This window comes from Sander lucioperca, chromosome 19 (genome assembly GCF_008315115.2).
Source record: "Sander lucioperca isolate FBNREF2018 chromosome 19, SLUC_FBN_1.2, whole genome shotgun sequence".
Classification (NCBI taxonomy): Eukaryota; Metazoa; Chordata; class Actinopteri; order Perciformes; family Percidae; genus Sander; species Sander lucioperca.
This window is the reverse complement of record NC_050191.1, coordinates 10,208,403-10,222,668: the sequence shown is the minus strand read 5'-3', so window position 1 is coordinate 10,222,668 and position 14,266 is coordinate 10,208,403. Positions and strand designations below refer to the sequence as shown.

General features: G+C 39.1%; 1 protein-coding gene across 9 annotated transcripts in view; it reads left to right on the top strand.

Moving 5' to 3' along the window:
- Positions 1-14,266, top strand: part of lama2 (laminin, alpha 2) — a 205,925-nt gene that overhangs the window by 52,654 nt on the left and 139,005 nt on the right. For all 9 annotated transcript variants that reach the window (XM_035995247.1, XM_035995246.1, XM_031321901.2 and 6 more), the window contains exons 4-7: positions 5,826-5,877; positions 7,429-7,619; positions 12,738-12,917; positions 13,532-13,621. In XM_035995247.1, the coding sequence (XP_035851140.1) occupies positions 5,826-5,877; positions 7,429-7,619; positions 12,738-12,917; positions 13,532-13,621 (513 nt within the window). The remainder of the gene's footprint in view (positions 1-5,825; positions 5,878-7,428; positions 7,620-12,737; positions 12,918-13,531; positions 13,622-14,266) is intronic.

Sequence of the window (14,266 nt, the reverse complement as noted above, 5' to 3'; positions counted from 1 at the left end):
AAAATGCAATGGGAAACATACCTCAAACTTAGATAAAATCTTACTTTTCTTTACTTTATTTAATAATTAGGAATATGAGAACAATAGATGGTCAGATGTTTTTAACGCCAGAAACAATATCTTTATTCATAAAAAGAGAAAAGGTAAATGAAACATCTGCTGTACCCAGTGAAACTTTGTTGGTTTATGTTTGACAGTAGCTCGGGCCAAAGCATGAATGTGGGAGTGATTGCAGCATCTGGTGTTTTGTGCAGACTAAAGCCTATTTAAAAAGCTTAAGGCTAAATTACGACCAAGTCTGTGAGCGACCATGTTCGTTTGTACATTTGTTTTATTTTTGAGTGTAACTGTGTTTTTGGCAGTTCAGACAGAGAGGCAGACTTAAAGAGAATAGATTTCAATTGGCTGTTACCCGCCAGGACATTTCTCAGTTTTATCCAGAGGCCGTTGTCTTTATATGCTTCACTGCAACCTCTCCACTGTTTAAGCCAATGAAGAACACGTCTTTTTTAATATTTCATATTATTTCTCCGGCAATTTGGTTAAAACTTAAACTCAATTGTAATGTGTTTGCTGCAGAGCTGTCAAGAGACTGTCATTTAAAATACTGCAGCATCTACCCAAATAGTTTTTGGTGGCAGCTCAGTGGTAAAGCAGAACGATCTTACGATAAGATGACTGTGTGGCTCCAGTGAATATCTCTTGCTTGTTTGCCTGCACTAAGCTTGGCAGTCAGGGATGCTGGATGATTCACGCTATTTAGAACTGGGCCAAAAGCTACTTTTATTAGTCCAGCGAGATGTTAACACACTTTCTCTTGAAGAACATTTTTAACGAGTCTGCATACCAGGCCTGTTGCTCTGACGGCATATCCACCTGTGTGTCTGTATGTTTGTTTATGTCTCAACAAAAGAATTGTTTTTTCGTCATTGTTTTTAATTCTTTTTTTTATCTCATTTGGATTTTTATTCCTTTGTTTCTGATCTGTATTTTGTGCTTTTGTGTTTAAATCCTGTTATAATTAGCTAGAGTACTAACTGGAATTGGGGTTTGATGCCAGTTTATCAGGCCAAAGAAATGTTAACACGTTTCCATGTGAATGGCCTGTAAACACCAGCTGCTCAGTGAAACCGCTGTCACTCTGTGCCCAAATCACGCTGAGACAAAATGGATTCTTCGCACTCCATTTGATTGTGGGCAACCTAACCATACTGGACACAGGGCTTAAGTGGACTGATTGAGCATTAAAATAAACATTTTAAGTGCTCATTTGGCTACTGTGCTCAAATAGGTGCAAAAAGCCATTCCCTAGCATGTCATGAATATTTCTAGTCAAATATGTAAGATTGCTCCAATAAAATGCTTGGGAACTATTAGAAAATAAATATTAAATTGTATGGTTTGGAGTATTAGTGTATTAGAATCACTGTTAGAAAGAAGCTTACGTTACAACTCATCTTACCAATATTGGATAAAGCTAATGTTGTATATCAGGCTGCATCCAAAACTAATCATCTTCCTCTCAATTTAGTTTATAATAGACCATGCAGGTTTGCTCTTGGATGTCCTTTAATAACTTATCATTGTACAATATATGAAACTTTCAACTTGCCCTCTCCCATCATAAGATTACATCGACATTGGTTTCAGTTTTTTTTTTTTTAAATGTATACATTTCAATTACCATCACCATTTAAAACAGTGTATGGTACACTTCTCCCAAAATGATCAATCACACTATCACACTCCATGCAGCTCTTGGTTTCTGTTCCTGCAGTCTCTAAGTCAATAACTAAGAAAGCCGTTACGTTTAAAGCTCCCTCTGATTGGAATAATCTACCTGTAAGTATTCGATCCATATCATTTTTCCACTTTGAAAATGCCCCGTCTTCTTATTGTAGGATCAATTGTACACGTTCAAAATGACACTACCATAATTCTATTGTATCACTTTATTACCTAATGCTATCACTGACAACACTTTTCTATAATCTATGAATACATGATTTGACATTTGGTACCGTTTAATTATCTTGTCATTTTGTTTTTTGTCAAACGTTTTGTCTAATTGTGCAAATATTGTTTTTTTGTCGTCGAGGACCCACTTAAAAAACGAGATGGCACATCTGAAAGGGTTATTCCTAATAAAGGATTGTGAGATGTAAAAATAGGAGACATATCTGGAGATAAATGAAATTGTGTAGCATTTTGTAGACTGGTAAATAATTTGCTCAACTCCTCTGCAATTCTATCTGAAGTAATGTACAATATAGAAATGAGCAAATTCAGTCAGTAGTTTATTTTTAGAATCATGGAATTATTCATCAGTGCAAAAACAAAGTACACCATTTCATCTGGGGCTAAATGAGGCTCGATGGTGTTTTAAACCCCCAACCTCTCCTTACAGGCAGCGCTGTGACTTCAAGGCACCTAACCCTAACCATTGCCTAATCAACTTCAAGGCAGCGCTGCGACCGTTGACTTCAAGGAACCTAACCCTAACCATTGCCTAATCCTAGTGCCTTCCAGGCAGCGCTGCCTGGAAGGAGATGTTGGGGGCTTAAAACACTGATAAATGAGTCACTGACTGTTTCACTCTTTAAAAAAGTTTAGTTGAACTTTTAATGTGTTTAAGTTAGAGCATGCCGATTTGCTTTGTGCTCTCCTGTTGATGTAAAAGCAGTACTCTAAAGAGAGAAAATAATATTTGATACCGTTTGGTTTCATGACATCTTTGTGCATTAACCAGCTGGCACGTTGACATGTTGTTTTCTTTCTATGTAGACAAAGAGAGATTATGCGTATTCAGTTTTAGAGATCCCAAATGTTTTACTCATTTATTTGGTGGGGTTTGACTTTATCCAGTAAGATAACCTTTAATTTGCTCATTCTAACTTGCATTTCCAGGGTCTGAAATGTAACCTGATGAAACATGTAGACACCCTGTTAGTTTGAGCTAAAAATTGCCAAACCAGGCTGCAGTTAAAAAAAAAAATAATAAAAAAAACTCAGTTTGAAAAGTGAATCCAGCCAAATAAAATATATATACGCTGATAATATGATCTGTTCATGATGTGAACTCACCGTGAACTTACCTACCTGACATTAAATGTGATTGATGCAAGAAAAACATTGATTTACCAGCCGTGCAATTTACTGCAGGACAATTATTTGTGTTTATTTGTTGATGCTGTGTTGAGCTTTAGAGGCAAAAAAAATCCCTTGTCTGATCCAAATCTGATCAAAACAGAATATGACACTGCAACTCTACACACACACACACACACACACACACACACACACACACACACACACACACACACACACACACACACACACACACACACACACACACACACACACACACACACACACACAGCATAAGCTATCTGTGTTCATCTCTATGTTTAGCTGCTGGAGCTGCCTAGCTGTCCCAAAGCTGTCACCATATTACAAGCTACTGCTGAGAGCTCTTTTACACACACACACACACACACACACACACACACACACACACACGATCCCGTCCTTGATGGGAATACAGGTAACATTGACTCTTTGTAGGGGGTTTGAATGACTGCTATAAGGTTACCCTGAAATAAGCTTTTTCTCTCTCTCTCACACACACACACACGGTAGCTTTCTCCCTATTCTAATTGCTGCAATGTGACACTGCTTTCCACATCACGAGAAGAAAGAGACAAATACCCAGAGAGAGAAAGGATGGGTGAAAGATGGGGTGGTGAAGCGAGACAGGGAGTCAGCATTTGACCTACATCCAGTGTTTGTATCTCTCGGTCTGTCTGTCTAGTTGGTGATCGTATTGAAGGCAAGTCAATCTAAACAACAAAGATCATAGTATTTAATCGACAAACAATCTGGTAATTTCAGTTTTTATTTTTAATATTAAAAAGGTAAGCATAAAAAACAGTGCTTTTTAAAAAAACAAATGTAGTGCTGATGGCATTTTGTGCAATTGTGCTACAGTTGTGCAACATACTGTAACATCTTTCACTGATGACCCAAAATGATCATGATTCATGTGTCCAAAATCTCAAGAAACTGCTCACTAGGGCTGTTGGAACGAATTCCGAAAGTCGAATATAATTCGAATAGTAAAAAAATCAATACTATTCGAATGCAATTTTTTTTAATTAAATATGTTGCCTAATGTTAGCTATTTTCCCTCTTCTTTCTCTTTCTCTCTTCAAAATGCTTTTGTCATGTCACGTCTGATGTTCAATAAGTTAGCGGGAGTGAGAAACACAAGGCATTGTGAGGTCTTTAGATCACGGAGCTAATGCTAATGTTACGTACCGAGTAACGTTAGTACGGTAGAAGAAGGGTGGGAAATAGTTCTAACATGACTTTAACATCATCATCCACTGAGCCAAAAATGCTTATGTTATCATTAGTTTCCTAACTGCGTCGTGAGTTATAGGAGCTTAGCTGGGAGCTTAATGGAGAAAGCTAAAGTTTATGTTAGCTACCCTACAGCTGTCAGAGTTAGCTTCAACTTCATATATTACCTTCTAATAGCTGTAGTCTCAGTAACGTGACAATCTACAAGAAACAGGTTGCTTATAAATTACTAAAATGGTAGTGACAGCACCGTTTAGCTTAGTTATCAATGCCGTTAGCATCGTGGCTAACACTATTGTTACTTAGTTTATGACATCGTTTCGGCTGTGCTTTATAACATGATGTCATTGTGCTAACTGAGCAGCACCGTTAGCCTTTACAACAGAGCCGCTTCATTACACTTGTTAGATACAAGGGGGTAAGCTTCTCCTCAGAACGCGGAGCTCCTATGGCGCCATTTTGATGCTAACAAGCCATCACCTCCCATTAGCATTCCGTTGACTGCCATTCATTTTGGCGCCACTTTGACAGCGAATAACTTCACATCTGAAGCGTTTAAAGACTCTATTTGTCCAATTTCTAAAGAAACACGACAATGTATAAAAGGCTCCATTACCTTGTATCTTACGTTATGGCTCCGTAGCGGGCGTTTTTGTAAAAATAGGCTAACGATTGTGTCATAACCACGAGACTTACTGTCGCACAGTAGAGAAATTACCGTACAGTACAGGAGAAGCTCGCAGGCAGTTTCGACTCACATTAGCTGTTTAAGTTTAATTACTAATGTTAACTAGCATTTTAGTTAGCAATAATTAGCCTGTGCCTATGTTATCTCCTTACATATACCTACGCTCTCCGTCTCTGCAAGATTGGGAATGATTGAGATTTCTCTTGGCACAGCTACCAGAAGACTTACAACTTTCAGACAGGTTGCTCACGTCACATTTACGTCGTCTCTCTCAGTTGGAGGCTGCGCAGTAACGCTCAGCCCTCACCGGAAAAGTGCTTCTAATATCCTGAATCTTCAATGAATAAGCCTGAGTAGTGTAGTACATATTATAAACGGGCTGCATTTGAGCATTGACTATTAGAATATTATTTGAATATTAAAGAAAATAACAAAGTAAGTGTGTCTTTTATGTAAAGATCAGTAAGTGAGTAAACAAGTAAAACAAGTGATTTTAGACAGCAGCTATATGTGTGAGAAGAAGTTAGTGAAGTGAGTTTAAACCAATCTAATCCCTTTAAAAGGTCCATTTATTTGGTTTGTTGCCAGTTGTCAAAATAGAAACTTACTTCTTTGTTCATTTTAAAGGTTTCTAACAATTATAAGGCCTATTGTAATGTATATAAATGTAGCATTCCAATGGAAAACCAAAGTGGGATCATTGTAATCAAAGTTGTTTCCGCAGTACACGTATAGGTTAATGTGTTTTTCAATATTTCTATCCTCTGTTTTCCAGGTTTTTCAGATCGCCTATATGATCATAAAGGCAGCCAATTCACCTCGCCCAGGTAAGCATTCTGCTTCCTAATTTCTGTTTAGACAGCCACACACTGTTTCACGTGTTAACATAACTGCTTTGATTATAAAATAAAACAATGACTATGTGATTAAAGTGGCAGTCTTATGAACTGTTAAATACAGCAATTACAGCCTTTGTAGCACACGATTCTCCCACAGAGAATAGTTTGAAAGCTCAAGATGCCATTCAATAAATTGCATTCTGCAGCCTTTAGTGTTCATTATGTGGCAATGGCAATTTTATTTATAAAGCACCTTAATTACACGTAAACGTAAAGTGCTTTACATTAAAAGACAAAATATAAGCATAAACAATAGAACAAAGCATAAACAACAAACAAACAAACAAGTGTGACCGTACAAATTCACACTAGGGCTGCACAATATATAGTTTTTTTTAAATCGTCATCGCAATACCAACTGGCCCAATGTACACATCGCGAAAGGCTGCGACATATCATGAAAGACACTGAGATTTTTAGTATTAGTTGAAAGACAATATGAGTAGAAAACTGCACATTATATGTAACTGTCATTCTTTTTTTGTTGTGTTGCCTCTTACAGTATATCAGTGTTCAATTTGTTCAATAAAGGAATGTTACAAATTATTTCCTTTTATTTGTTGTGTTTTAGCAGAATACTGAAAGCAGCTAAACTGATTACACTTTCATATTAAATTATCGCAAGTAATACCGTTATCGTGCTATTCAACAAAGTTACTAGTAAAGACTAGCAGGATTTTAAAGCTTTAGTGCGTAGTTTCTGCCGTCCCCATGAGGAATTCTAAGTAATGACAACAAAACTGTCGACGCGTCTACATGGTACAAGCCTTCCATGACTGCCCCCCCCCCTCCATACAGTTGCTAAAAGCCAAGGAGGACACAGAGGATTAAAAAAAAAACATGACGACTCTTCAGAAGAGGTAATTATCTTCACTCGAGTTTCTGCGCGGGAAAGTCACCGAACGCCACAATCTTCTGAACATAGTCATACTGAGAAATACAGAGAGAGTTGTGTGGAGCTGATAGTCTTCATTAGCTTTGTAGCAACTCATTTGGCAATGGCTTGAATGTAACGGACATTCATTAATATCATAAGGTTACGCACTAAAGCTTTAAAGATGATTGTCTGCATTGTACCAGGAGCCAATGCAGTGATTTCAGTACCGGAGTAATATGTTCAAGTTTACGTGTAGCCTAGGTGTAAGGACTCTGGCTGCTGCATTATGAATGAGTTGGAGGCGTCCTACTGATTGTTTGGATAATCCTGCAAATAGAGTGTTACTGTTAAGTGCCATGTAAGTTTTTTTTTTTTTCATTAACTGTACCCCTTTCACTTTACATTCAATCAATTCAGGAGGTCTAAGCTGTTAGGAAATATATGGAATTGAATGTTCTGTGAATTTTCTAGGTATTTTAAATAGGTTGACCTAAGCAGTCTTGGATCTCCATCATTATTTCTATTGATCTTTTTTTCCTCTTCACGTCACACCTTTGAAGAATTTCATAAATTTTTTTCTTCACCAATATTCTTGTCCACAGGTAACTGGATCCTAGAGCGTTCAATAGATGGGGTGACCTTTGATCCCTGGCAGTACTACGCCATCACAGACACAGAGTGCCTGACGAGGTTCAACATTAATCCACGGACAGGACCTCCATCCTACACCAGGGATGATGAAGTTATCTGCACGTCTTTTTATTCAAAGATTCACCCTCTGGAGAACGGAGAGGTAACACTTGTAGCTAGAGACTGCCACTGTAATCTGTGCTCAAGTTGGGTTTAGTTTTGGGTTGATTTGGATGGTGCCAGTCAGTTGAGTTGACTCAGGCTTGGATGGAGTGGGTCAAGTCAAGTTTGATTGTGTTCGGAATATTTTGATTGGGTGTGTAGAGTACAGTGATTTGGATTATGCTAAATTGAATTAGACTAAATTAAGTTTTGGGTAGGTAGACTTGTGTTAAATTGGATTGGGTTGATGCAGGATATCTTAGGTTGGTTTGGGTCTCTTGGGGTGAATATGGTTTTGTGTTAGGTTGAATTGAGTTTAGTTAAACTGTGTTAGGATTGCTGGGTTGACTTGGGTTGCTAAACACTATGCCTGCCTAGCATTTAGAGAAGGTAAACAAATCCAAAATAGGAGCAGGTAGGAGAGGTGGAAAAAATCCAAAAGGCAGTCAAGGCAAGAGACTGAAACGTTATGGCTTTGAGGAACATTAGATGAACAGAGAAATGATCTGAGAAAGAGAGTGATCTTGTGGACCGGTGTACATCCTAAGTGATTGATTAGGAGTAAGGAGGGCTAGGTGTGCAGGCAGGTGATGGTCAGGTCACTGGGAATGTCAGGATGGTCTGAGGGCAGTTTGGAAGGGAATAACAGAATAATAGAGTTTGGAACGAGGGGCGATGTTGCTACAGTAGTGGACATGAATAATAAGCAGAAATGTGAAAATGAAGAATTAAGAAGCTCTACTCATGACACTAGGTCAAACCGTCTAAAATCAACACAAAAATCGTACAAAATGGAAAAGAAAGTAGAATGTTCATATAAGCTCTCGTAAAGACACCAGTCTAGTCTTCTGAGCAGAATAAATTATGAAATGCTGCATGTCAGTTTTCAACTTAATAAGTAGATCAAAGCTTGTTTTTTTATTTTTTAAAGTGGGTATATTTATTTTCAAATGTGACCAACTATTAATATCATTTTAATCACTGATAGAAAAGAAACACACTGACACGCACATGTGCACACCGCTGTTTACTGCTGTGTTGCTTTGATCAGTTGTGTGTGTGATTGCACCCAGTAAGAACAGAGGGCAAGCCTGCAATTACTGACATTAATGAAGAGAAAGAGGACTGCAGAACACACACACACACACACACACACACACACAGAAACAAATGCGTGTACACACACACATGCAGTGAAAGACTAATCACACATCTACATCTCCCACACAGGCCTCTAATTGTAGATGTCTGTCTGAATATGTATACACATTTACATGGGTGCTGTTGTTTGTGTTTGTGTGTGTGTGTGTGTGTGTGTGTGTGTGTGTGTGTGTCGCACATGCCTCCATGCATGTGTGTTTAGTGTGTCGTCTTGTGTGTTGTGTGTCTGTCCTGCGGGGGAGCGTTTGGGGGGTGTGAGCTGGGAGATGTCAGGAGCCGCATGTAACGGCGGAGGTGTCTGAATGTGTGTGTGTGTGTTTGACAGCTCCCTAGCCGTCTGATCACAGTGAAACCATAATGAGTCGTAGGCGATGTGTCACAGCCTCGCACACACTCTTACAATGTCACCCCAGCACTCATCACGCACACACACATACATACACAACCATCTCCTTCGTTACTTCCAAGTGTGCAGCTTGCACCCATCAAGTGTTCCCCCTTCTCACACACACACGCACGCACGCACGCACGCACGCACGTGCACGGTCAGCCCACTCTGTAAGACTTTTTTGCAGATCCCAAATGTTGCTTTTGGCCACATTAGTGAGATAGACAGATGGACAGACAGGCAGGCAGGCAGGATCTCACACTCCTTGTTATGTGGCTGCCTGTTGATTATTGGTGATACCACATATAACTCTGTTTATTCTTCTTCTACATTGATTTAAAGGTAGAGCAAGGCAGTTACAATACAAAATGTAAATTGCTTTGGTAGACAAAATAAAAATGTCTAGCAGTCAATGTTGGCAATGGATATGGATCGTGAGGTGCAGAATCTTCCAATATGAACCAAATTCCTAGAGATACTGGGCTGAACAAGTGCATGTAATATTGAAAGCACCATATTTTGCCTAGAAAAATGGGGTATAAGGATTTGCCTGTATATGAATATTTACTAAGCAGTTAACAGATGATTATTGTTCAGTAACAATAATGATTAGAACAAAAATAAGTGCATTTGTTTATTTAACTTCACATGATTCCACAAGATTAGGATTTGTTGAAAGGGGAAGAGCCCTACTGTGTTGATGTATAATACATCTGTTTCTGATGGTGAAGATCACCTGCTCAGTCTGTGATAGTGAAAACTGGTGTGCACAATTGGGTCCTCTGAGCAGTGATAGAAAGAACACTGTCACATAGTGGAAGAAAGGGTAACACAGCTCTGCAATATGTACATTTTGTTAAAGTGTGATAAAGTGGGTGAGAACACTCCTTACTCACCTTTTGTCCCTAAATGTTCATTGTATACATTACAGGTTGCTTATCACATGACATCATGTTAGGTTTTACATGTGTTCTAGAGTGTACCATGCTATTGTAACAGCGCTCCACTTACTATCCCGGCTTTGTTTGTGTTAACTACATTGTTACAGTTTACTAGTGATGGGACGTTTGACACCGAGGCACCGAAGCTTGTATCACTCCCGCAAAGCACACTGGTTCGAAGCAGTGTTGGAGCTTGTATCGAATTGAAATAACCACGTGACTGATGACGTCCGAAGCTTCGAACGTCACTGAAACTCCGGAAGGGTTGGCTGGATTCATGTCGCTGCGTGCTTACCAACGGCCCGTTAAAATTCACTGGAACATCGCGGGGTTTATGAGTGTGGCTTGCAATTTATTTGATTAGCCTTTTAATGGAAATTAGCCTACTTACATACACCTGTACATAATTCTACGTAGCGGTAGAAGATGGAATTGTTGCTGCAGTTTATTGAATCCATATTTAGCCTAATTAAACATACTTACATTCAAATCCTGATCACAGTAATTTATATTATTATATTATGTTATATTCAAACATAGGCTTTATATTTTTAATTCAGTCATGTCCTGTTCATGTCATTTAATTCAAGTTCAGTCATGTCATGCCATATGCATGTGTCCATTCTGTCTCTCCTATGTGTTCATGTTGTAGCTTCGTTCGAATGTGTCGAGTTCATAGCCGCTGTCATTTCTGCTGACTGACCACCAGATGTCACTGTGTTGTTTTTGATGCTTTGATGCTTCGGATCATTTTGCGATACAATCAGGAAGAAGCTTCAGAGGCTTCACAAGGCTTCATTCGCCCATCACTACAGTTTACATCGAAGCACCTTAGTAAATTAAAGCAAACACATAGCCATGAAGTACTTTACGCTATTATTATTATTATATTGCAGGTTTCAACGGTTTTGAAGTGTTTGTTCCTTTGTTCATACTTACAATTGTTTGTTCCTTTGTTTAAACCTACCATGCAGCACTACTGTTTGGGAGGGGTCGGCCCAGCACTTCCTGTTTTTATGGAATTGGTGATGTCATTGCTAACATCACTGGGCCAAACCAAGTCGAGGGTTTTTCTGTTCTGAAAGAATGTTTCATTTGTTTGTTTCTTGCTTTTGAAAGTAATGTGTGATGATTGCTTACCTTTAAGACAGCAATTTAGTGATGTGAAGGAGCTTGTTAATGTCCAGCAATGTTAGGGGATTTCCTTATGTGTAGGTTACTGCATACTTCAACCTTCTCTTGTAATGGTTCTGGGTTATTCAGTCTAGATGTGAATTGATCACTCTATATAAAGCAGTGGGAGTTCTCCAAGAGAGGAGACAGAGGTGGAGGCTGTGCTGCTGGAAGCATGTGCTGGTTGTTTGCTTTGAGTTAATTTACCTTGTCTATTCTTTCTGTATTTTGAGTTACACATGTAGTGGGGAGCACTATAAATAAATCTGCACCTAACTCAAGATGTCTGCCAACCTACCGCTTTCCTTAGACAATTGAGCTAAACTATTCTACATAAAGTTAAGTCCACTAATAGTGCGTGTTTGCCCATACATACATTGTGTTCAACTACAGTAACAGAGGAATCTGAAATTATTGCTTTGTTCTTATTGTGTTTTCTTTGAATGCTTTGTATCAGTCTAGCGCGCCCTATGTTTACCTGAGCAGATGGTTTGTTCCAGTTAGGTGAGGCTGAAAGGGTAAAAGACCAATCTCTACACTGTAGTGATTAGGGCTGGTCCGAATACCATTTTTTGAGCTTCGAAGCTTCGGTACTAATGAGCATCGAATATTCGAAGCTTCGGAGAGAGGACATATTATTATCTCTATAAATTGCAGGAACGTCTTTCTGTCTGTCTGTGTTCTATGCGAATATCTCTCGAACCGTTAGTCCGATGGATTTCAAACTTGACATGTGTCTTGCTACGGGCACGAGTAAGTGCAGTGCCAAGTTTGACGTTGTTTGGATTATAAATGCAAAAGATATCGTTAAATATATATCGCTAAAAGAAGCACACATTGGCTTTTGCCGCTCTAGCCACTGGCCACTCCCCCTCTCACACTGAGGACCAGAGACAGAGAGCAGCGGAGCTTTGGCAGCTACAATGTGGCATACACCTCAGACCCACAAAAATGGGCAAAGTTGCACTACTTTGGACTGTCTTTGACTTTGAATAAACAAACGACAATTCCCGAATTTAAGGATGTATCAGAATCCCACACATGCAAAGCACAACCACACAACTCTCTCTCCTCAGCCATTTTAAAATATGTACCTCTTTAATCAAAGGTGTTATATTTAAGCATTTTTTTTAACTTATCTAATTAAATGTGACCTAAACACTTAAAATAAACACCACGGTTGAGGCAATTTATAGTCTTTATTTCTAAGTCTTTTTTTTTTTGCTTTTGGAAGTCCCGTTGAAAATTAAGAAAATAAACAATGTTTCCCGTTAAAAAAAGGTTGTTGCTATTTATTCTCCTCCTTCCGATCTGTTTATATTTGTTGTCTCTGGCTTTTCACTCCCTTCACCATCTGCCATGGCGAGCAACTAAAAGCTCCTTTAATGTTTGTCTCAGCAGTGCCTCTGTTTAACTCTGCTGTTACACGCCAGTACTTATCTGTCTCTGTCTATAGATCCACACGTCTTTGATCAATGGTCGGCCCAGTGCAGATGACCCCTCCCCGACCCTGCTGAACTTTACCTCCGCCCGCTACATCAGGCTGGTGTTTCAGCGAATCAGAACGCTGAACGCCGACCTCATGACTCTGACACTCCGTGACCCGAGAGATGTCGATCCCATCGTGACGAGACGGGTGAGGCTCAACACACTTTTCTTTTCTTTTGGAAAATATAAATATCTGCCAGGAAATTGTTTCTGGTTCTGTTACTATATCTCAAAGTAATATTTGGATGAATGGCTTAAAGTCAGAACTAAAAGATACCAAGTCTAATATTTGCATTCATTACCAAGTCTAATGATTAAGATAGTAACTCATAAGTAAGTCATAATTATCCGATATTAAAACTGAAATATGACTCAATATTACAAGATACTAAGTCTTAGCAATGACTTAACTAAAACTTTAACTATTTAGATACAGATAAATACAAAAAAAATCACCATTCGTAGTTTGTCATAATTTATTTTTTATTTAGAAACTAAATGAAAATGAAACTAAATCAGCCGAATTGAAGGCATTGTGGTTTCATGTGTGAGAAGTGATTAATTTACCATTTACCAGTACTGCTGTTCGACACATCACCAGATGTTGTGTTCGGCCCAGGTCAGGATATCATTTTTTTCAGGTGTAATCACCACAGAGATAAGAGAGCACAGTCTTGTTCTAATTCTGCCTCTTAAACTGCTAATATGCTCATTAACGCGGTCATACTCATTATCACGTTCTTCCTCCCTCTCTCTTTTCAGTACTATTATTCCATTAAGGACATCTCAGTCGGAGGAATGTGTATCTGTTACGGCCACGCCAAAGCTTGTCCACTCAACACTGTTACAAAGGTAAAATACTTAACTCTGTTTCTCTCAGTCCACTTAACAATAGCACCAAGGTAATGGAGCCCCTTCATACTGTTGAACAGGAGCAGAGAGCACCCTCGGCCACCAGCTTTTTATCTGCCGCCTTGTATCAAACTGTGTTTGTGTGCGTGTGTGTGTGTGTGTGTGTGTGTGTGTGTGTGTGTGTCTGTGTATGTGTGTGTGTGTCTGCCTGCCTGTCTGCAGGGGACACAGGTGACACAGTGAAGCGTCTCCCGTGTCACTTCAAACAGTAGAGTGTTTGATACCAGACACCTGATCTTTGTTTCTCTCTCTCTCGCTCACCACACACGCACACACACACACACACACACACACACACACACACACACACACACACACACACACACACACACACACACACACACAGAGAGAGTCTTGTGTCCTTTACATGTCCTGAGGCTGAACCACGAAGACTAACTCAGATGTGACACTGGTGTCTGGTCCCTTGGTGATGATGTCATTGACAATAAGTGATGTCACTGATGTGTAAAGAGCTCCAGTTTCCTTTTCTCTTCTCTCTTCTTCCTATCTCTATAAAGGCTATATTAAAGAGGTATTTTGAATTGACTGAAACCAACCAAACCAATTACCTAGTCAATCTCAAGC